This window comes from Mauremys reevesii, linkage group 2 (genome assembly GCF_016161935.1).
Source record: "Mauremys reevesii isolate NIE-2019 linkage group 2, ASM1616193v1, whole genome shotgun sequence".
Lineage (NCBI taxonomy): Eukaryota > Metazoa > Chordata > Testudines > Geoemydidae > Mauremys > Mauremys reevesii.
The window spans coordinates 198,324,535-198,349,486 of NC_052624.1; the positions used below are offsets into that span (position 1 = coordinate 198,324,535).

Here is a 24,952-nt window from a genome sequence, read left to right on the forward strand (position 1 = left end):
CTACAATATTTAAAATAAAACAATTTTCTAATGTCTCTTTATTAAAAGAGAAATAAAAATGTCATCTTGTAATTCTCTTAGGCCAGACACAAGGGTTTATACCTCCTCTCCCCCCACCCCCCTTCTTGCTATTTACTTGCACAATGAAAGCTGTTGTTGGTACAAAGATTGACGAGCTCTATATAATGGTGCTTTACACATTCACAATCGGCCTGTGCAATTGTGACGTACTATGAATGACCAAAGAATTACTAAACATATTTCTAAAGTTAAAGGAAAAAAAAATCCTTGATTCCCATTAAAACAACACCAGGTTGCAATTTGGACACTTGAATGAATTCCAATGTTTTAAAGCTGAGATTTCAAAAGAGAAAGGCATGTTGCTGCAACATCCGGTGACTGTAATACCTTACTTGAAAAGGTAAGTGGTTAATTTGCATAATTTATATTTTTTATACTAAAGAGCATTGTTTTTATATAAACCAGAAAAAAATCCCTAAATTCTACAGATAAAGTTCTTACCCCCAGTCACTGCTGCAGGTAAGGTTGACATCAAGCTGTACAGCGCAATCAAAAACATACTTACATCTTAGCTCATTTTACAGGTACAGCCATAATCAAGGCACAAAGATCTTCTACAAGTATTTTTCTTCAATAAAGTTGTACAAAATAATATTACATTTTACAGTCTGTACAATATAATAAACCAGCAGTAAAACAAAAAAAATATATATATAGGGAGAGGACTGTTGTCCAAGAATGATCTAAACTAAACGGATCATTTGTGGACAGCACAAATAACATAAGTGAGGGTGGTACATTTTCTGCCTAGATGCAACAGGCTGAAAAAGTAGCTGTAATTCAAATGCCTGAGGTGTGTAGAGGCACTTAGCCCCAAAACCCCAGAAAAATTGCTTATCTTCACCATGCCTCTCATTATCTACTCTACTTCCTGTGCCAGTAACGGCTTAAAAGAGGAGGTCACTTTATCAGTTGACCTGCAACTCAGTAATGCTAAAAACTGTGACAGAGTAATAAATATTGTGGTGCTGCTACATTGTGTGTATACTTCCTCAACAGTATTTAATAACCTGATACAAAGTGCATTATTCTTTTTTCAACCATCAAGTACTCTTAATATCATGTTAAAAAAGGGACCCACACAAGGATAGGTATGACTTTAGTGTCATCCAGCTGACATACTAGTTTGAACTAACATAACCTGCTGGAAAAAATTTAGCAGGTTATGTTCAATTAGCAAAAATAAAACCCAAAAAACACCCCTAAAGCAACAGAGGTAGCCAAAGGGCTTAGTGGAATGACAAAGAAGTGGCATATCAAAATAAAGCACACAAATAGTCCCAAAAAGCATGGCAGAAAAGAAACCCAAACTTGCTGCAAATCAGCTCAAAGGCGAAATAATTAAGGTAAACAACCTGAAAAGACTGACATTTCTGTAGTATTTTCTTCCACCCTGTGTGGCATAGTATAGAGAGAGAGAGAGAGAGGAAGGAGCTAAGTATTTAAAACCACAGGCTCCACGGTGATCCCAATCACAAGAGTTCATACTGGCGAAGATGCATTCTCTGAATGATGTCTCGACAATCGTTGAACACTCTGCGTATGTTTTCTGTGTCCACTGCACATGTGAAATGTGGGTAGCAGTAATGCCTGCCATCTCCACTTGCTGTACTTATCCTCTGCAGAAAAAGAAGAGAACATATTGAAGACTGATTACTCAGGGGTCTGTCAGCTCATTACATCCCAAACACGTGCCCAGTTGTAAAAGATTAGCTGAAGAGCAAAAGCCCAGTTTTCAGCACTGCCCGTTTGACTATCCAAACACAAATCCTGGATGTGCCTATGCCTTCCAAAGATATGTCTGTGTTTTCATACGATACACACTGAAGACATGTATTAAGTAGGTAGGCATAAAAACACATTTAGCCCTTTAACAGGTCAGCTGCTGGCAATCTAGTGAAAAAGCCCCCATTTAAGTTGACTTTCAATTCTTAGCTACTCATGTTGAGTCTGATAGTTAATAGAACTCACTGCCAGCTAACAACTGCAACCAATATTGGTTGGTTTTATAGTATGGGTCATCTACTAGGGGCTACACTGCGACCATTACAATTGGTACTCTAGTTGACACTCAGCAAGAGAGACCAAGGAGTGAATGGGCATGAAAACTAAGCTACACTTTCCCCCCTAAAAGTTATGTCTACAGAACATCAAAAGGCTAGTGTGGGGAAATTTGCATTCCATGTGACAACGAGCGAGGGGAGTGGCTCACAATCCATCCCACTACCACTGCCCTTAGAGACCAAAATACTCCCCTGTTTTGCACTAGGAAACAGAGACCCAGGAATGAGATCAGAGGGTAACTTTAAAGAATAATCATTTCAACTCATGGTATATTTTAATGTTACTATATGCAAAATAATCGTGCACTACCAGGAGACCTAATTAGTATTTCCAATTTATGAGTTGGGTAAACCAGGTAAAATATAAACAAAGTTTTAACAGAATATTAAGCATAGTATTATAAGGTTAAAATACCATTAAAATACCCAGTATAACTGCATGAAGGGTATCTTGTAAGAGCTGCTATGTTATATATTATAGGTACCTTCTCATATATAACCTGTACTGTTAATAACCAAATACTGCATTCTGTAATGCATCTATCCCAGGAATTATTTTTCTTTTTTTGGTGCCACCAAGTGGCAAAACTGTGAACTTTTGTTTTAAATCAGCAATGTAGCTTGTCTACATGAATATACAGTTTGCATCAAGCTGAGGTGTGAACACTAGCTTGCTGTGGACTGCTGTGTGCATCATACATGTCCTGTACAGCTTTATGGTAATAACAAAGAACAGAACTCATCCGTCCTACTTCAAAAGCATGGGGCCCTGCTATTTGAGTGACAGAGAATCGCCATTAGCTGTACAGTGCTTATCATATACAGCCAATTTCTCATTCCACCAAGCGAAGTACAAAGTAGCTAATTCACCACAATGTTTTGGTGATGCCCAGTTACATTTGAGACTCTACAGCAGCATGTTAAAATATGTGTTTTCAAAATGTGGGCTTTTTTGTGCCCTAGCAGTTAAGCAACCGTATATTTTTAGGAGATTAACATCTACTGAATTTTCAACTCAAAACTTATTCTGAGGAGTCATATTAGACTTGTATTAAGAGAAGTGAGTGCCAACTCAAGGAAAAATACACACCTCTATAATAACATTTAGCAGAAGAACCATTACTATACTAGAATACAAGAAAAATATTGATGTTGGATCCCTATAATTATGAACAGGTCAAGATTACTAAGAACACAACAGATTCTTCTGAAAGGAGCTAAATATACTATTCTTGGAATGCAGGTCAATGTATTCAGACAGTAGCTGCTTCAAGTCCAAGAAAATAAAATTCAGATTTTTTCAAAATAAAAACCAGAATAAACCAGATTTGCCCCGCTGCTGTTTCTGTAGGGCTGACCCATTGTACTGAAGTAAAACATCAGCAGTTGCAGAATCCTGTATATAAAACATCAATATTTGTTTTGGGAGAATTGTAAAGAATAGATGAATGCTGGGTTCAACATTGTGAGGAGGAAGGATAGTCTTGTGATTAAGCACAGGACTAGGAGCCTGGAGAGTTTCCTATGAAACAGAGACCACGTGAAATAGGAGACACTACCATGAACTAGACATGTGACCTAATCTGGCAAGGAAAGAAAAATTTTGCTGAGGGAAAGAGCTGGATTGCCAGTCTTGTCTTGGTGAGCCAAACAGCTCTTCCTCTCATACCTAGCTCATGCTTTCATAAATTGGAAACCAATAGCGTAGTTTGCACAGGTACTGAATACCTGTAACTTGAAGTCAAGGGGGCTTTCAGATAGTTAGCGCTTCTGCAAATGAGAGTGAGAGAATGAAATGCCTACCTTCTCATACTTTTTAGCAATATTAGTCAGAGGTGTATTTAAATATAAACACCTTTTCGTAACTAGTCTGTGCTAAACCTGTGTTTAATTAAGACAATCATCTGAAATAGAATTGGTGGCTGCAGTCCGTGTCAGCAGAGGGAGAGTTTTGAGAGTTGCTGTGTGCCAGGTACAGTTGCAGAGGGCTATAAGACGACACGACTTTCACAGGCTACCAAAGCACCATTCCTAAAGTGTCTTGTGCAGCAGTAGCAGGGGGCTGATGTGCCAGACCCATGAACATGACTATAAGCTACCAAAATTACAATAAAGAATGTATACGTAATAAAGGCAGATTTGAGGAAATGTAATGGAGCAGAACAAGAAAAAAAAATACAGACCATAAAGAATTGGAAAGAAAAATGTAACAAAGGTAGTGAGATGAAAAACTCCTTCACTCTCTGAAGCATAAAATGTTCAAGGTTTCTCTTTCTAATTTGCTTCAGAACAGTATTTAAAATGTAAAGTAAAATAACTACTTCAGTCTTACTCGCCTGTTGCCATTGGCAGTGGCACAGTGCAACGCCTTAGGAATATTTTTACTAGAAAAACTTTCACTTGAGCCGGCTGACATTTTAAATATCCACATAAGTGTTTGGATTCTCCCATTTTCTTTTAGACTGAATAATGGAAAGAACAGATGTGTGAAAATTATCTGCCCATAAACTCAAGGTGAGATTTTGTGCAGTGCTTCCACGGGGAGGGGAGGTTTAGGCTCACGTTAGCACCCTTGAAATCCTGGGTAGCTCCAGGTATAACCGGCACTGGGGTCCTGTCTAAATGATGGAAGCTACTCAGGCCTGCCAGGAATCTCTGCAGCACCATGTGCTCTGCTCCCACCCCAAAACACTCCTGCCCCAGGCATGACCATTAATCAAGACTTGTCAGGTGGACCTCAGAAGGCAGCCTTAAAGCTGTCTTCAGATGTGACTAAACAGGGGGAATCCTTCTCTGGCCAGAGAGGGGATATTTAGGCCCCCTTCATGCTGTTCTGTCTCTTTTATGCCAGGCACAGGGCCAAAGCTGGGATGAGAATCTCACACTTCAGCCACCTGATTGCGGTGCTGAAGCTGATGTATGGGTCACACGACAGAGGGGACTGAAACCTTATGTAAGAGCAAAATCTGTGCTTGGCTGGGGGAACAAATATTTGATACAGGGCTCTTCAATGTAGCGGAGAGAGGTCTAACACCGTCATATGGCTGGGAGTTGGAGCTAGAGAAATTCAGACTGGAGATGAGGGGTAAGTTTTTAACTGTCAGGGTGATTAACCATTGGAACAACTTACCAGCAGGATTTCTCAACCCTTAAGGTGTGACCCAAAATTGGGTAGCCAGAATATTTCAAAGGGTCATGGAGCTGGCTGGTCTCAGTGCCCCGCTCTGGGCGTTGAAACCTGGTGCACAGGGTCACAATGCTGGCAGTGGGGAGCTGAGCCCAGCCAGCTGCACAGGAAGGAGAGGATGGTGTCATGTTCTCTGGTAAGTACCAGCCCCTGGATGTACCCTCTGCCCCATAACCTTGCAACATCTCCTCTATCCTACCACCCATCCCGGCCCCCAGCCCCCAAGATTTTCTTCCCCTGCTCCCCCCCCACCCCGTACCTCTAATTTACCCATAGCACTGCAAATTCCCCCTGGGCCGTGTGTTTTCCGACAGCTAATGGACTGCCACCCCTCCCCCATACACCTCTGCCCCATACCCTTTCCCCAGCCTCCTGCTGCCCCCAAATCCTTCTCCAGCTTCCCTAGACACCCTAACTCCTTCCTCCTCACTACACCCTACGTTCCCTGATCGCTCCACCTCAGCTCCAGGCCCCAAATCCCCCATCCATGGGCCATGGGGAGGGGCCGCGTGTTTTTGGGCATGGTCTAGGCTCACCACCCTTTCCTTTCCACCAGTTGCAAGTGGGGCCATACTCCCAGCTGTTCACATCTGGCCAGAGCATCTGGAATCTGAGCTCCAAGCCCTTCTCGACAGCCCCTCGGGGGGGATGGGGGCATCAGCTCTGGGAGTGACTCAGGGGGTCAGGCCATCAAGCGACTCTCAGGCCATCAAGGTTTACAAATGGTTCCTGAGCCCCAAGATGTCACCGTGATCCACTCTGGCTCTGGAATCTATGAATCTCTCTCACCAGCTGAATAGCTCAAGTTGCAGTGGGGGAGGTTTAGGTTGGATATTAGGAAAAATGTTTTCACTAGGAGGGTGGTGAAGCACTGGAATGGGTTACCTAGGGCAGTGGTGGAATCTCCTTCCTTAGAGGTTTTTAAGGTCAGGCTTGACAAAGCCCTGGCTGGGATGATTTAGTTGGGGATTGGTCCTGCTTTGAGCAGGGGGTTGGACTAGATGACCTTCTGAGGTCCCTTCCAACCCTGATATTCTATGATTACTAAGGAAACAGAAGAACTGCAGGAGGGGCCTACCTGCCTGATACACGGGCTGGGCCTTAACACTCACTAGAAGTGATTCAGGAGAGAGAATGTGTAGGTGTTTGTTGTTTTATACCCAGATCTGTAACTCTTGTGTGCTTTCCGAGTAAAAGTTACTGTGTTTTCTGAAACTCCTGTGCAAGCCTGTGTTCCTTACTTTACATGCCAGGTGTCCCCGAAGAGTTAAACTATAGTCCAGAATGCTGCTGGAGGGGACTTTGGTGTGGGAGCATGCATATTTGACTGAGGAACCCAAAGAACTGGTTTCAGGGGCCTAGGGCAGCTAGATTGTGGGTCCCACATCCCAAGGAACAGGGCCCAGATGGGAGGTCTGCACCTGGGAGGTGGGTGCCTCGGAGGCCCAGAGTTAGAAACAAGTCACTTGTCGCTGCCCAGACCCAGCTGGCTTGGAAGCACGTGGGATCCAAAGGTTTGGTCCCATTACAACAGACTGTTGACTGTCTACTAGGGGGATTCAGACAGGTCTATAACTAGGGCCCTATCAAATTCACGGTCCATTTTGCTCAATTTCACAGTCATAGGATTTTAAAAATCATAAATTTCATTATTTCAGCTATTTAAATCTGAAACTTCACAGTATTGTAATTGTGGGCTCCTGACTCAAAAAGGAGTTGTGGGGAGGTTACAGGGTTATTGTAGGGGGGGTTTGCGGTACTGCTACCCTTACTTCTGCACTGCTATACTAGCGTTGCCTTCAGAGCTGGGCAGCTGGAGAGCGGCAGCTGCTGGCCGGGAGCCCAGCTCTGAAGGCAGAGCCACCACCAGCAGCAGCAATGCAGAAGGAAAAATGGCACGGTATGGTATGGTATTGCCATCTTTACTTCTGCGCTGGGCCCTGAGTCAGCAGCCGCCACTCTCCGGCCACCCCTTCAGGGTTAGGCGCCTGGCCAACAGCCACCGCTCTCTGGCTGCCCAGTTCTGAAATCAGCACAGAAGTAAAGGTGGCAATACCGCAACCCCCTAAAATAACCTTGTGACTCCCACCCTGAAACTCCCTTTTGGGTCAGGACCCCCAATTTGAGAAATGCTGGTCTCTCCTGTGAAATCTGTATAGCATAGGGTAAAAGCACACCAAAGACCAGATTTCATGGTCCATGATGCGTTATCTATAACAAACCTGTCGCTAAATGTAGGAGCTGACCTCAGTAATGGATTGTGAACGCCATACAGGCCACGCAGCCAGCACAGAGATGTGAATGAAATCTGCTATGCAACAAGAATAAGCTTTTATAGCTAAATAAATCCTCAAAATAAATCACAGAAATTAGAAGTGGAAGTGGTCCATATTACTGTGGCCATGTGCACAATGGCAAACGAAAGGAAAGAGGAAGGCAGTCTGGGACCACAGTAGACTAAATACCAGGCTGGGTTTCAGGAGACTATTCCTGGCTCTGCCAATGACTCACTATGTGTCACTTGGCATCTTTGTGTCTTAGTTTCACCATTTATAAAATGGGCTTCATCTTTTTTCAGTGCTGTGAAATGTATGGCCGAAAAAAGCTATGAAAGTGCTAAACATTTTTCCCCACCCTATTTTTGCAAAATGTGACCATATTGCCACGTGTGTTTAATGAGCGTAACCTCCATGATACAACTACATACAGGTTTTTAAAATTACTCACTAAAAACTCATCCCGGATAAAGAACTTGGCTCTTGTGACTTTGGGATCTTCTCCAGCATCTGGTGTTGCTGTTTAATTAAAAATAAATTGTATCAGATAAATTAAATAAATGAGAGCTATTTTGCATATTTAATAACAGATGGAATATATAAGAGATAGTTCTTTGCTATAGGAATTAAAAAACAATATACCTACATTACATTCACAATTGGTTCATCCAAAACGAAAGAACACTTTAAACCAGCGTTTCTCAGACTGGGAACTGGTCCACAAGCGCACTCCAATTGGTCTGCTAGCCCCACTGATCAACTACTCCCCCACCCTCCCGCACACCGGGGAACAGCAGGGAGGGAGCGGGGATGGGGTGTGCTCGGGAGAAGAGGGTGGAATCATGTCCAGGGCCACCAGCCCACTGATCAACTGCTCCCCGTCCCTTCCAGTGCCCCCTGCATGCTGTGGAACAGCTGTTCCCTGGCATGCAGCAGGCGCTGGGAGGGAGGGGGAGAAGCAGGGACAAGGTGTGCTTGGGGGAAGGGGTGGAAAGAGGCACGGAAGAGGAGGGGCAGGGGTGGAGCGAGGCAGGAAAAGGTGGGGTGGGACCTTAGAGGAAGAGGTGGAGTGGGGGACAGGGCCTGGGACTGAGCGGGGGGCTTGGGGGTCCACAAATTTTTTTAAATGAAAATGGAGGTCCTCAGGTTGCTAAAGTTTGAGAACCGCTGCTTTAACCCATCTTAAATAAACAAACTTCTATTTCACAGCTTGTTATGGGCAACAGCTCCTTGGCTAAATTGGGAACATTGCTTACGGCAGTGACATTGGTCATACAAACCACTAGAATGGATTGTAGACGCTGCAAATGCTTACTCACATTGATCACTTTATTCACATGGATCAGCGTTTGGGTTCAACTTGGTACCACATGCTGATTTGAAAAATGGTCTCAAGTGTGTAACACAATGAAGCTACTACATAGAGTAATTTGGCTTTACAAATAATAAGATTTGACCTTTCTTTAAAAGTAAATTTGTTGTCTTTTTTTAAAAACAATGTAAATATTTTTCACACTAGCAACTATTTATAATTAGAAAATATTTCAATGTAAAGTACATTTTCTTAACAACCCCTAGCATTTAGTAACAGGAAAACACTGAAATGTGAAAATAGCAATTCAGTAGTTAAACATTCTGTTGCTTTCATATCTGTTGACAAAGTTTTGATGCTGAAGACCATTTATTATATAAGTCAGGCCCTACTTGAAATGCAGGCTGACTGTCAAATAATTGTGGCTGAGATGCGGACAAGACATGGAAAACGGTAGAAAAGTAATAATGGATCTTTATTAATTGTGGTAATTTGGAAAACCCAGAGAAGACCTATTTGTTTAAGAAAAATTTGCTAGAACAATATAAACACTTAAATATTATGTTATGCCTGCTAATTTTTTTGATAACCAGACATCTTGCTACAACTATATTAGAGTCGTTAATGTGTGGGGCTGACAGCGGGAGCCTGCCCTCCCGCCCTTGGGGATGACAGCCAGAGCGCCGCTGCCTGGGACTGACCGGCAGAGCCCTGCCACTGTCAGAATGGATAAATGGGGAAAAAAGTGTGTGCTGCAAATCTCAAAATGTAAGCAAAACCGTGAACTGTGCAAAGTAAGCTAATTAAAATAAAAACTGCAGTGGAAGCTTAATATTATGGGATCCACAATTTCCACAATATAGTAAATTAAGTAGTACATAAGGTGTTTTTTCATCCCCAAGTTAACAGGGTACTTAAGCATATGCTTAACTATGCATGTGAGGAGTCTCCACTGACTCAATGGAACTACTTATGTGCTTAAGTATCTTGCTGAATTGGGGCCATATTGGTCAATTTTTTAATGTTCTTGTTCAGTACAGGAAATTCATTCCTCTAGATCACGTCAACTCTATTTGTTTTGGGTACAGAATTCATTTTATCCTGAAATAAGCAATGAATTGAAGAAAGAAGCTTGGTATAATTTGCTTCATTCCATCCCATTCTATCATAATTTTGTACGTAACTAAGATACGTGATCAGATGCTTACAAATAAAATAGGGCAAAGACCTTTCCCAAATTAAGTTTTCCCTTTGTGTGTGTACATGCATGTGTCCTCTCTTTTCAGAGTGGTGTATCATCATTTTATTGAAAGAATCTGCATGCTTTGTAGTACTTGTGAGAAAAAGGATTATGCCTGCTACTTTAATCCCTACAGTTACGAAATCTTACCATCATCAGGTACAGTGTAACGCACATATTCAGGAAAGTAATCTTCAATTTTTGATTTCCCTGCCAAGACCTTTTCAGCTAGCATATCCTGTTTGTTCAAGAACAAAATGATAGAAATGGTCCGTAACCACCTGTGAAGAACAAACCAGATGTTGATGCTAACTCTAACACATCCATTGGACAACCATTTCATAAAGGAATCTTTAATGGCCTATTCTTATTTTGTGTGGTCTGTGAGGCACTTTTAACCAAGTTTAATAAAAAAAAAACCCAACCAAGCTAAACTAATATTTCAGTTATCTTGAATTCACATCCGTACTGGTTGATATATCAATAGCGTTTAAAATATATTGTTTTATAGATTAACCCTCTGCTACCAAATCACTAGCCCTAGGCACCAGAGCGTTAACATTTTCTAAAAACGTCACAGTAAAAATTTAATACTAGCACTTCTTAAAATGTAAAGACATACTTGGTTCTACTAAAGCAATAGAGAAATATTGGAGGTTACCTATCTGTCTTGTACATTTTTCATACAAATTGCTGTATCTGAACTGACCAACTGATCATCCAAACCAGAATCCTATATGGTACCTGATGAGTTGGGGCAGTAAACCCCATTCTGCCACAATAATGCACCAGACTATTATTGTGACACTACACCACTGGGATTTGTGCTAAAAATTCTTCCTGACCTAGTCTGACAATCACCTCATGCCCGGGAGCATAAAGATAGATAGATCAAGTCTTGTAACTTCTCATGATCTTACATTGCATTTCATATTTACTTATTATCAATTAGAAATCTATTCAAATTGCTAGCTAGTTACCATATCTATCATTTACAGAGACTACAACATTAGTGTAATGTAAAAGAATGCTACAATTAGATTAGACAGAGAAACTGTGGTAGCTGTTAAAATATCTAATTATACACTTATCATACAATACAACCTTATAACTTCACACTTTAGTAAATGGCAAACTCCAAATTTCATACATTAATCTCCCTACAGATTTTGGAGTTGCTTGAAATGATGCCCTGCAAGATTTTGTGGTTGTATTAGGGATGGGAACAAGAAATGTGACATCATGCTGTCAGCTGGACCTATCATGAAGCCCCATGTCATGCGCTAACCCTGACCCAAACAGTGGCTAAAGTTCTTAAACAGGGCTACTTGCTTATAACTGGGTGCAGTCCCACTGGACTTGTTTTCAGGGGACGACTCTTAGGAGAGCCGCTGCCTGTATGCTCTTGTGGTATTGAGACTGGTGCCGTGAACGTGCATGAAGTTGGTTGTTGCTACTGCTACCATACTGCTGTGATGAGAGGACATCCTCAGTGTATCTGCTCCCACCTGAGGGGGAGATGGAGCTGAAATATGAGAACATCCTGATCTTCCCCACTCAAACATAGCGATGGCAGAACTGGGTTTCACTCGCTTCCTTAGCTTAGCACTACAGAAATACAGAAGTGGTGGCAGCTCTTGAGACCTGGCTGATGACCTTTCCAAAGCCCTTCTCACTCCCTGCCTGAATCTGTATGCTTCTGGTGGGCCATCTGGACTGTTGGCTTCTTGTTCAATTCTATGATCCTGTTAGAATACCAAGAAACTGACGTAGTCTTGTCTCTGCAGCAGCAGCAGCTGCAATGTACTGTAAGTACAATAGCCCTGTTCCAGGGCCAGAGATGGTGTTGCGGAGGGGTTAGTGCAGTTGGTGGTGCTTCAAGATTGGTTACCAGGGAACATTCTGGTCCTGTCTTGACATTTTCTAAACAAAAAAAATCTAAATACTTAGCAATGGGGCCTGCTCACTAGTGAGGTATCACTGTATGCACTGAAGTACAGGTTCATTGGCAACTTAAAGCGGCAAACTTCTTTTCAATCGGTACGGAAAGATATTTTATTTGAAATTTCTATAAGTTGCTACAGAGATATTAATAATAACAGATAGAAAAGTACTTGACTGAGCCTTTAAAATTATTAACTAATATTTAAGTAATTAATGCTTGAACAAAGCTTAGAAAAATGTAAGTGCTAAATACTAATTTCATTATTACTGACTACATTAATGCTCCAGAAAGAGATTTATTTTTACCTATTGTTCCAGATGCTTTTGAAGAGATCCAGGGATTCCCGTAGTCTGTTTGTGTTATTGTCTTCCCTTATTACCATGTTGTAGCTGCTACAGGCCACAACAAAGATTATAGCAGTGACATCTTGGTGGAACACACAAAAGAAAAAAAATAAAGAGAACAGAATGTTTCATTTACTCCAAACAAGCTCAACATTGTAATATTTTAATGCAGCCACACAAAGGCACCACACAACTCCGTCTGCAGTGTACACTCTAATTTATGTTGGAAGAAACTGTATGTGATGCTGGGTTCCTTTATTAATGTCACATGGTGATGTGCAATGTTCAAATGAGACTGTTTTGCTGTAAATACCTCATTTGGTAGGAGAAACTTAAGAGAAGATGTAGTGAACTGATAAAATAATACAAAATACACAGATGTTTTTGAAAAAAGAGACCGTCTTATTTAAATTTAGTGTAAACCAAAATTCTAAGAGTAGAAACTCTCCCAGCAGAGAATAGATTCAAGCTAAAAATGTGGTGCAGACTTACCATTAAAACATTGGATCCATTTTCTTCTTTCATCTCTCTGGCCACCTACATCAAACATGCTGTTAAAAAGCCATAGGATGTTATATCATTTGTGTGCACTAGGAAAATCACATGAAGCATGCAGGGTTAGGGTTCAGTCTGACAGATCCAAGGGCAATAGCAAAGAAATACTGCCTGAAGGGGAAGAGTTCCTGAAATTGTGTTGCCATGTCATGCAGACATAAAAATTACATTTTCCCTGCCCTGTTGGGAGAATTCCACTGAATTTCTACAGAAACACACTTTTCCTGCAGGATAAATAGATTTTTAAGCCTTTAGGATAGGGGTCTCAAACTTAATTTACCTTAGGGCCAGTGCAAGTCCTCCCAGAGGGCCAATGTCACTCATGCTGCCCAGAACCCGCCCCCCCAAAAACTCCGACCCCAACCTGCCTAAGGTTCTGGGCAGAGATTGGGTTAGGGAGGAGGTCTGGGATAGGGGATTGGGGTGCAGGCTCTGGGAGGGAGTTTGGGTGCAGAAGGGGTGAGAGATTGGGCTCTGGGAGGGAGTTTGGGTGGGGGAGGGGGTCTGGGGTACAGGCTCTGGAATGGAGTTTGGGGCTGGGGTGTGTGTGGGGGGGGATGCAGGCTCTGGGAGGGGGTCGGGGGTATGGCGCTTATCTGGGGCTACAAGGCGGGGCGGGCCGGGGGCCTTCTGCGTTCTTCTGGCACCAGGCACTGCTCCCGCAGTGTCCCATTGGCCACAGGGGCGCCCAGGGTGGGGCAGCATGCGGAGGCACAGCCCTGCCCCTGGGCCACAGGGAGGGGCCGGCAGCCGCTGGAGCAAGCAGGCAGATGCTGCTCAGCTCCACGGTGCTGCTGGGGCCCCTGGGGGTGGTATGTGGGGCCAAGGGAGCCCTGGGGGCCACACTGGGGAGGCCCACGGGCTGCAGATGGCCAGCGGGCCGGGAGTTTGAGACCTCTGCTTTAGAACTATATGTGGCTGAGGTTTTGTGTGAGACCCTTTTGTAGGTTTGATGTCAAAATGTTTGGACCTACCGTGCTCTAACAGGCACAAGTTTCAGAATATTTCCAACACTCAGTGGGGAAGTTAAAATTCAGAGGCACAATATTGATAAAGTATTTTGGTTAAAAATAATAACTACAAGCAGCCTGATGAGGCGTATGAAAAACATTGTGTGTGTTTTAATAGGGAAACAATATGAAAGAGTGATGGGCAACCTGCGGCCCATCAGGGTAATCTGATTGCGGGCTGAGAGACATTTTGCTGACATTGACCGTCCGCAGGCACGGCCCCCCGCAGCTCCCAGTCACCGTGGTTCACCGTTCCCGGCCAATGGGAGCCGCGGGAAGTGGCGGCCTCGTGGCACGCAATCAGATTACCCTAACGGGCCGCATGCAGCCTGTGTGCTCCAGGTTGCCCACCACTGATATAAAACCTCAAAATCCATAGATTACAGCTCTTCAGAACAAGAAGAGACTTATTTCTTTGGGCCCAATTCTTCAAACCCTTGCTGATGCAAATATTCCAATGAAGTCTGCATCGACGCCAAAGAAAGTAAAGAAAGTACTGTGTAAATTGACAAGATTACATAAACATTATGAAATGAAATAATAAGCAACATCCACCATAGATACACCTTAGGATAGAAAGACACTAAGGGACACTACTACAGTTTTCAGCTTTCTTTTCTTTTTGAGTAAAAGCCAATTACATTGTGTCCTATAAAGACAAAGAGGTTGGAAGACCTACAATAGCTACAATATAAAAAATGTGAGGTAGGGACATCTGAATCAAGTGGTTCAAAGTAAGTACAATAACCATAAATTATTGCTAATACACTTACTGAAAATTTACTTTATCTACTTGAAATCTTGTTTCAAAAATCCCTGATGTCAAAACTCTGCATCTTAATAGATCCTGGAAATAAGAAAATAGACACAGATGAATGACATTTTTACCCCCTTATTTTTATTTGAAAAGCATGGAATACTCCTTTAGATGAAAATCGTTGATGTTTATTTTAATTAAAGTAAAATCTGTCTTGTTTATAAGCATTTACCTGCAAATTCACACAATCAGTATACAAATAAAATAACATAACTAGATCTTGACTTTGTAGAAGCAGGGGGATGTCGGATGTTTTTGTCCACTAAACACATATTGAAGTCTGTTACTGATGATTGTATAAAGTTGCACATGTGAGATGGATAATGTATTTTAAATTATATAAAAATAAGTTTAAAATGTTAGGTTGCAAAGTCAAGCACTCACAAGTTAGAGAATGCCAGATTTACAGTTGCTTATGCAACCTTAATTCTGCCCCGCTTATGCCCTGAATGAGATGAGTCCTAGGGAAAAATGGTATGTGATCATGTAATTAAAGATTGTATCATAATTAACAAGGGGGCAGAATTAAGGTCATATGCACAGCTGCAAACCTGGCATTTCCTATCTTTTGAGTACTACTTAACTTTAAAACAAATAATATTCTTAACATAGTTTTTAAATGTAATTTCCTAGGGTTTTTTTAAAGGAAAAATATTTTAAAATTCTACCTCGCACAGTAACTAAGGTTCTTCGAGATGTGGGTCCCTATGGGTACTCCATTTCAGGTGATGGTGCATTCCGGCACCGTAGATTGGAGATTTTTGGTAGCAGTGCCTGGTCGGGCTGCGAGTGTGCAGCAGCTGTCTCGCGGCCGTTGGAGTCTCGGTCAGTGTGCATGGCCCACGTCCGTCGGTTCCTTCTCTACCGTAGAGTCCTCGTAGCGAACTCCAAAGTAGAGAGGAGGAAGGTGGGTAGTGGAGCACTCACAAGGACCCACCATCTCGAAGAACCTCAATTACTGCACAAGGTGAGTAACTTTCTCTTCTTCTTCGAGTGTAGTCCCTGTGGGTGCTCCACTTCAGGTGAATGTAGAACAGTGCCCATTATGGTTGGGAGGGCTTTGGAGTTATGTGAATGGTAGAAGTAGAGAGGACTGTGAGGCCTAGTGTGGCATCTGCCCTAGAGTCTTGAGTGATGGCATGGTGGTTAGCAAAGGTATGCTCTGATGTCCATGTGGCAGTTTTGCAAATTTCCACATGGAATGCCATGCATGTTGCCATGGCCCTAGGAGAATGGGATCTAATCCCAGTAGGGAATTGTATGTTGTGTTTGATAACACAGGTGGATGCAATTGGATATTCAGTTGGAAAGGCACTGCTTGGATACAGCAGCACATTCTGATCATTCTGTCACCGAAACAAACAATCTCAGGGATTTGCTAAGGCTATAGCCCTCCTAACATCCAGGAGTGTAATGAAGCGTCTTGTAGGTTTTGTGCGGTTTAGGGTAGAATGCAGGGAGATGAATAGGTTGGTTGATATGGAAGGTAGACGAAGACCATGTAGGGTGGATTGCCCATCAGTGCACTAATCTCGCTAACGGATGTGATGGCCACTAAGAATGCCACCTTCACTGACATGTGTTGTAAGGAGCGGGTGGCTAGTGGTTCGAATGCGGGTATCATGAGTCCCTTGAGGACTAGGTTCAGATCCCACGTGGATGTGGGAGAGTGTACTTTGGGGTAAAGGTTCTGGAGCCCAGCTAAGAAGCGTTTCATGATTGGATGTGTAAATGTCGAGAACCCATCAATCTTGTAATGGAAGGTATTAATTGCCGAGAGATGGACTTTGATAGAGCTTAGGGATAGGTCTGAGTTCTTGAGCTCTAGAAAATAGTCTAGCACCATGGATAGGGGCGTAGTGCAGGGAGTGAGGTGTTTGTCAAGACTCCATTTGGAAAAGCGTTTCCGTTTCTGTAGGTAGGTCTTCCACGTGGACTCACGTCTGTTGTTCATTAACACGTGTTTGACTTGTTCTGAACAGATTAATTTGTATAAATGGAACCATGGAGCAGCCACACCTTCAGATGGAGCTTCTCCAGTTGCGGATGGATGATGTGGCCGTTGGCCCTGTGACAAGAGGTCTGGCTTCATTGGGAGGATCCCTGGAGGACAAACTGACATGTGCAGAAGGTAAGGGTCCCAGGTCTGTCTGGGCCATGCTGGAGCAATCATGATGATCCTGGCCTTGTCATCCCTGATTTTGCATAGGACTCTGTGTATCAGAGGTATGGGGGGGAATGCGTACGTGAGTGTCTTGTCCCAACTGATTAGGAAAGCATCCCCCAGAGATCAGGGACTGAGTCCCACCTTGGGCAGAACAGTGGGCATTTGTGGTTTTGCGCTGTGGCAAATAGATCGACAGAGGGAAATCCCCATTGGTAAAAAATCTGTTGTAAGACTATATGATTCAATTCCCACTCGTGCTCCTGCGAAAAGTGTCTGCTTAGTGTGTCGGATGTGGTATTTAGACATCCTGGGAGATAGGAAGCTGAGATGTCAATGTGGTGTCTCATGGTCTCAGTGCAGAGGGAATGGGACCGAGCCTGCCCTTGTCTGTTGATGTAAAACATGCACACTGTGTCTGTTATCATCCTTATAGATTCATTTCTTATGAGAGACAGGAAATGAAGGCAGGCTTTCTCACCACTCTGAGTTCCAGTAACTTTATGTGTAAGGCGTGTCTTGGATGGTGACCACCTGGCCTTGTACTGTGTGGTGATTCTGGTGCGCCCCCCAGCCCAGTAGGGAGGTATCTGTTGTGATCATGATCGATGGTGGTGTTTGCTGGAAGGGAATACCCGCACGTAGGTTTTCTGGTTTGGTCCACCACTGTAGGGATTCTAGGACTTTGGGAGGTGGCGTAATGAGTTTGTTCAGGCTGTATTTGGTGGGTCTGTACACTGAACTCAGCCAGCCTTGGAGAAACTGCATATGTAGTCTGGCATGCTTTACCATGAATGTGGTGGCAGCCATGTGTCCTAATAGTTGTAAGCAGGTCCTCGCCTCAATCCGTGGGCATATAGAGACGTTGTCTACCAGGTGTTTTATAGCCAGATATCTGGTATGGGGTAAAAAGCTCTGTCTTGAACTGAGTCAAGGTGTGCCCCGATGAAGTCTAACTGCTGCATGGGTACTAATGTTGACTTCTGCACGTTGAGTTGAAGTCCCAGTTTTTGGAAGAGATGGGTGGTGAGTTGCATGCTTGTTTCTGTCTCTGTGAACGTGCGTCCTTTGAGGAATCAATTGTCCAGATATGGGAAAATTATGATCCCTTGTTTGCATTGATATGTTGCAACCACTGCAAGGGTTTTGGAGAAGACACTCAGTGCACTGGACAGTCCAAATGGGAGCACTCTGTATTGCAAATGATCATGAATTGGAGGAATCATCTGTGAGCTGGGTGTATAGTGAAGTTAAAGTATGCATCTTGTAGGTCGAGGGCTGAAAACCAGTTCCCTTTCTCCAGTGCTGGGATTATTGTGCCTAAGGTGACCATCTTGAATTTTTGGGAGAGTGCAAATTTGTTGAGTTTTCTGAGGGTCAGTATCGGGTGCCACCCTGCACTTTTCTTCTGAGTCAGGAAATAGTGTGAATAAAACTCCTTCCCGCTGTATTGTGTCGGTACTGGTTCCATGGCACCCAGCTGGAGGAGACGATTTACTGCCAGCCTCAGAAGGTGCTTGTGAGAGAGGTCCCTGAAGAGGGACAGGGAGGGAGGTAGGGGCAAGTGGGGCAAGAAATAAAGGGGATGGAATAGCCCGACTGAACTATTTCTAAGACCCAATGGTCTTGAGTGATGTGCTCCCATGCCTGGTAAAAATGTCACAGGCGGTGGCCAAACGGGCAGATAGGCGCTGGTGTCAAGGGGAGGTCATTCAAACCCTCGACCAAACCTTCAAAACTGCCGTTTGTTTCCAGTGGGTTGGGGTGCTGATTGCTGTGGTTGTGCCTGCCGGCACTGAGGTAGTCTGTTCCTTTGTCTGCCCAAGTCATATGGTCTGGGTTGAGGGCAGGTATATGGGATGATCCCTAGGGAATTGGTAGGGCTGGTATCTCTTCCTCTTCTGAGGCGGAGTGTATATGCCAAGTGTGCGTAAGGTCGCATGTGAGTCCTTCACAGTGTGTAGAACTTCATCTGTTTTGGTGGAGAATAGTTTGTCCTTATCAAAAGGTAGATCCTCTAACTTCAATTGCAGCTCCTTGGGTACGTCCGAGGACGAGGGCCAGGAAGCTCTACACACGATGACAGCTACAGCAGTGATACGGGCAGCTGTATCGGCCATATCCAGGGCTGCTTGTAAGACAGTTCTCGGGACCAGCTGTCCTTCAACAAGTATGGTCTTGAGTTGTGTGTTCTTGTCCTCAGGGAGGTCAGTGGTAAATTCGAAGAGTTTGGCATAGTTATTGTGATCATATTTTGCCAGGAGAGTGCTGTAAGTGGCAATACGAAATTGCAAGGTGGAAGAGGTGTATAACTTGGGGCCCAAGAGGTCCAGGCGTTCGTGGTCTTTATCCTGGGGTGTTGACCTGTGTTGTGTTTGTTTGTCCCTATAAGCTGCAGCTTCCACCACGAGAGAATTTGGTTGAGGGTAGGAAAAAAGAAAATCCATTCCTTAATACTTCCTGTCTGCACATAATACTTCCTGTCTGCCCTTTTGCATGTCGGTGGGGGGCGGGCAGTGGCTGGTTTCTCCATACTGTTGCCATACTGTCTCTGCCAGCTCAAGGATCGCCTCATTTATGGGGATGGCAAATTTTGCAGTAGAGGATGGCTGTAGTATCTTCAGCAACTTGTGCTGGTTCTCCTGGCCCTCCTCTAGGGGAATGTCCTGGCTAATGCCTATTTTTTTAAACAATTCCTGGACTTGCTTGAAATCATCTGCCAGCGTTGGAGGGGGCGGCATGATGGCCTCGTTGCGGGGAAGAGGACAAGTTATATGCGGGCGACAAGTCCTCGGTGCCTGTTTCCTCCTGTGGTTCTTTGGTCGTCTCTTCTGGGGCCACCAATATTGTAGATAGCAGAGACATTGGTAGAGAGCATCATTCTCCCCTGGGTGGTGAAGAGGTTTGTGTGTAGTGGGCCTTGTATGCCATCCATGGGTCCCACAGCAGCCACTACATGGGAAAACCCATGGGAAGGCACATCCAAGACTGCCCATACCATGGGTAAGGTGGTTGCATGTGACAGTTCTTTGGTTTTAGTGAGCCCCCCCCGTTCCCTTTCTATGAAGAATGGGGGAGTGGTGTGGGGAGAAGACTCCTTTGTCCTGCTCCTCATTCTCGCTGTTGGTGAACATCAACGGTGCCGTGGGAGACATGGGTTGAGTAATAATTGGTGAGCCATCAGTGCCGAGGAGAGGAGATTGTGGCACGGATGCCCCAGTAATGTCCCTTTGGGTTAAGAATTGCTGTGGTGCCGGTGGTTGTGGTGGACTTTTGGTCATCCTTGTCAGATCTTGGTTGGAGCGACTGCTCCATAAGGATCATTATAAGGTGGAGATCCCAGTTACGACGGGCTTGAGGTTGTTACAGTGAGTGCACTTAGATGGTATGTGTGCTTCACCAAGGCACCTCACGCACTGAGAGTGCCCGTCGGACCATGGCATCACTGTGTGGCAGGAGCCCCATCTCTTGAAGCCAGGGGAGCCTGGCATTTCTAAGGAAAGTTTGTGTCCCTGAGGGAGACACGAACAAGGGGAAAACTGAAATGAATTTTTCTTTTTACACTACTAGCAACTATCTAACTAACTATACTAGAACTGGGAATATATCTAACAGGTATTTCTATCTATTTAACTATAGGAAGAGGAGAAGATATCGCACTGTTCCAAGCTTCATCTTCAGCCGAGGACGGTTGAGAAGGAACTGAGGGGTACGAGCCATGTGCACACTGACCAAGACTCCAACGGCCGCGAGACAGCTGCTGTGCACGTGCAGCCCAACCAGGCACTGCTACCGAAAATCTTCAGTCAATGGTGCCGGGAGGCACCGTCACCTGAAGTGGAGCCACAGGGACAGCACTCAAAGAATTGTACAACCTTATCCTTATCATTGGGTTTGAACCCTGAACCTTCCAATACTGCAGCCCAGACTGCTATGACTTGAGCTACAGAATTAACTACAGTAGCTGGCAGCAGAAGATGGCTGTTTTCTCAGAGGAGGGAAGAAGCCTGGTCTACCTCTCCCTCTTTCTCTTCTTCCCGCCTAGGAGTCGGGGTAAGTCCTGTACCATGTGCTGCCCTAGGAAGATGGCATGAGTTGCTGTGGCCGGGGACTGGTTGCAGCAAGCTTGTCCCAGCTCTCTCACTCCCCATCACCCTATGAGTTAAGAGAGCTTCAAGCCCACTTGTAGTGCTACAAGCTGGAGGGGGGAGGGAAATGGGCAACTAGGGCTGTGTACTGAGTCTGGGGAGGGGAGTCCAACCTGGTCTCTTTCTCTCCCCTCCAACAGCCACCGCTACAGGTGCTCTGAGTAGTTATCAGTAAGGCTACGTTTTAATCATGGGTATTTTTAGTAAAAGTCACGGGCAGTAAACAAAAATTCATGGCCCATGACCAGTCCATGACTTTTACTATATACCCATGGCGGGGGGCCACGGGTGCTGGGGGGGCAGTCTGGGGGTGCCATGGGTGCTGGGGGAGGTGGCCAGGCAGCAGCGTATGGCCCGGGGACCTCTATGGTGCTGGGGGCGGGGGGGGGGGGGAGGGGTTGGCAGGAGCTTCCTACCTGGCTCTGCATGTCTCTGCAGCTCCTAGGCCATGGAGGGGCCAGGAGGCTCCGCGTACTGCTCCCGCCACAAGCACTGGCTATGCAGCTCCCATTGCCCAGGAACCACTGTGGACAGGGCCTGTGGGCATGGGCAGCATGAGGACTCAGTCCCCTGGCCCCTCCTCCACCTAGGAGCTTCAGGGCTATGCCAGTGGGAGCTGGGGAGCCCCCCACCCTGAGGTAAGCACCCCACCCCCGCACCGTCCAACCCTCAGGTCAGGCCCTGAGCCAGCACCGGCCGCTGCTGAAGTCACAGAGGTCACGGAAAGATCTCTATGACAGACTCACAGCCTTAGTTATCAGACACTTCCCAGTAGCCCAGCTGCCAACATTTTCCTGAGGAATGCAAGTAATAGAAGAGAAATGATGATTTTTATGAATTCTCTCTCAGAAAAACCTGAATGAAATTTTAGGGGATAAAGACACTTGTCTTGCCCAAAGAAAGCCTTTCCCTCTTCCAAATCTCAAAGACCTTCTGCAAACAATGGACGTGTGAGAACTGCTCAAATAAAAAAAAAACCCGGAACATAACTTTCTACTATATATTCTAGCAAGCGTTAGGCAACCTAAGCATAGGAGTCCCTACCAACTCCAGCTATAATAAAGCCATCAAGAATGACAGCATAGTGTGCAGAAAGGCTCCAGAGGAACAAATGGGCCTAAGGAGATGGTGAAACCAAAGAGTGAGGCTCCCTCTTTGCCTATGTCTCCCCAGTTGCACCAGTAAGCTTGAGGCAGAAATCAGGTCATGATTCTAGGAATGAGTCTTTAAGTCTTATGAAGGCTAACCTGCTCTGAAGCCACCTTCCAGCTGCAAAGTCATCATCTTCTCAGACAGCTTTAGTAACCTGTTGTTTGCATATTCCATTTCTATTTTGTATTCATTCTGCTGTATGATTTTTGCCTTGTGAATACTGTTTACAAATACTATAGTTATAATTCAGGCTATGTTTACGTCACAGAGGTCATGGAAGTCACAGAATCCATGATTTCCAGAGACCTATGTGATATTCTCTGCTTCAGCTCCAGGGGCTGCAGGACTCTGGAACTAGCAACCAGTGGGGCCCTGGCAGGTTTCCAGCAACAGGCGACAACAGCCACAGGCCCCCCACCTGCAAGGTTCCAGTGACAGGTAACAGACTGCTGAGCCCTCCTCAGAGTTTCAGCAATGGGCAACAACTTCATGCAGAGGGGAGGGGAGTGCCTTGGGTGTCCCGTTTTCTTTTTAGGAAATATGGTTACCCTGCAGCTTCCAGTTGCTGCGGGCAGAGGGGGAACCCCACAGCTCCCAGCTACCATAGTGACAGGGGAAACCACGGAGCCACAGCAGCAAAAGTCACAGACAGGTCACGGCTTCCATGAATTTTTATTTATTGCCCATGATCTGTCCATGACTTTTACCAAAAATAACCATGACAAAATCTTAGCCTTAGTTATAATTCCTTTGCACAGCCGCATATCTCTTGGAGCATCTGGATAGTCTTGTGGTTAAGGCCCTCAACCACAGGAGACCTGGATTCCATTCCTCGCTCTGCCATAGACTTCCTGTATGACCTTTGGTAAGTCCATTAATCTCTCTGTACCTCAGTTATCCAACTGTAAAATAAGACAATACTTTCTATCTCCTACTCCATATATGCCTATTTACACTGCGAGCTTTCCAAAACAGGACACTCTTTTACTATGTGTATGTAAGACCTATCTCAATGCGGCCCCTCAGATCAGTTGGGACCTGTAGGTGCTACCATAATACAAGTAATGAAAAAATACAAATACTTTAGCCTACATCACTGGAGGGCTGAATGGACATAGCATCAAGGCATCTGGGAGAGGAGTATGTGACTGACAGGCAAATTTTTGGTACCCCTGCTGGAAGGCCTCTCGGTGCCATAACAAAATATAATGAAACAATAAAAAAAAAAATGAGCGGCCTGCCTAACGTTACTTTCAGTAGCTATAGAGAAGGAATGTCACTCTGAAGACTGATCCTGAAATATAAAGTTTAAAAATTTAAATGCACATACATGTTATTTAACCCCAAGTGCCCAGTCCCAATTGAATAAGCAACAAATTTGTTCTAGTTTCACAGTGGTATAAATGATATAATAAATCCATATATGATGCATCTGTGTCCCAACATGAAACTAGAGGCCAACCTATAGTCCCACAAACAAAGCTTAGATAAAAGGCATTGCCTATGGGAAATAGGTGTTGGTTGGAGACAAAGGGGAAGAAAAATAGAAATCCTTCCCCTTCTAGCATGTTTATGGCCTAGTGCAGGGGTCTCAAACTCAATTTACCTTAGGGCCAGTGCCAGTCCTCAAATCCTCCCAGTGGGCCAATGTCACTCATGCTGCCCAGAACCCAATCCCCAAAAACTCTACCCCCGCAAAACTCCACCCCCACCTTCCTAAGGATCTGGGATGGAGTTTGGGTGGGGGGGGGGAGGTCTGAGGTAGGGGATTGGGGTGCAAGCTCTGGGAGGGAGTTTGGGTGCAGAAGGGGTGAAAGGTTGGGCTCTGGGAGGGGGTCTGGATGCAGGCTCTGGGATGGAGTTTGGGAGCTTGGGGGTGTGTGGGGACCTGATTCAGGCTCTGGGAGGGAGTCTGGGGGCTGAGGTGGCAATGGGGCATAGGCTCTGCGAGGGAGTCTGGGGGGGTGGGGATGGGGTGCAGGCTCTGGAAGGGAGTTTGAGGGTGGGAGGGGGTGTGTGGGAAGGGGAAGGGGGTGCAGGCTCTAGGGAGTTTAGGGGCGGGAGGGGGTATGTGGGGTAGGGGTGCAGGCTCTGGGAGGGGGTCAGGGGTGCGGCCCTTACCTGGGGCTCCCGCGTGCTTCTGCCCCCAGGCACCACCCCCGCAGCGTCCCATTTGCCGCAGGGGCACTCAGGCAGCACACAAAGGCACAGCCCCACCCTGCCCCGCCCCTGGGCTGCAGGGAGGGGCTGGCAGCCACTGGAGTGAGCAGGCAGACGCTGCTCAGCTCCGCTGTGCTGCCGGGGCCCCTGGAGTGGGGGAGCGCCTGGGGGCGACAGGTGGTGTCAAGGGAGAGATCCGGCCCCAAAACTGCTGGAGCCCCGCAGGCCACACTGGGGAGGATTGCGGGCCATCTGGGAGTTTGAGACCCCTGACCTAGTGGATCTGCTGTGCAAACTCATTAGATATGCTTCCACCAGAGTTGCTTTCTCCTACACTCTAGTGTAGGTAGCTACCACAGAGCTCTGGTTCTGCCACATGCAGAAGGCAGAGTCCCCAGTGCACCCCCTCTCTCCTGTTTGTCACCACTGCCGCACAGTAGAAATTAAACATTTCTTTTATATATGGAGGCCTGCCCAGGAAAGGTTGGGATTTCTCAG

The 24,952-nt window shown here is 45.2% G+C and overlaps 1 protein-coding gene across 5 annotated transcripts in view; it reads right to left on the minus strand.

Annotated features, from left to right (window-relative positions):
* Positions 1 to 276: 276 nt before the first annotated feature.
* Positions 277 to 24,952, minus strand: part of GNAL (G protein subunit alpha L) — a 324,240-nt gene continuing 299,564 nt past the window's right edge. For all 5 annotated transcript variants that reach the window (XM_039526666.1, XM_039526668.1, XM_039526669.1 and 2 more), the window contains 6 exons: positions 14,787 to 14,860; positions 12,941 to 12,999; positions 12,410 to 12,530; positions 10,310 to 10,440; positions 8,059 to 8,126; positions 277 to 1,700 (listed from right to left, as the gene is read on the minus strand). In XM_039526666.1, coding sequence (XP_039382600.1) covers positions 1,554 to 1,700; positions 8,059 to 8,126; positions 10,310 to 10,440; positions 12,410 to 12,530; positions 12,941 to 12,999; positions 14,787 to 14,860 — 600 coding nt within the window. In that variant the 3' untranslated portion in view covers positions 277 to 1,553. The remainder of the gene's footprint in view (positions 1,701 to 8,058; positions 8,127 to 10,309; positions 10,441 to 12,409; positions 12,531 to 12,940; positions 13,000 to 14,786; positions 14,861 to 24,952) is intronic.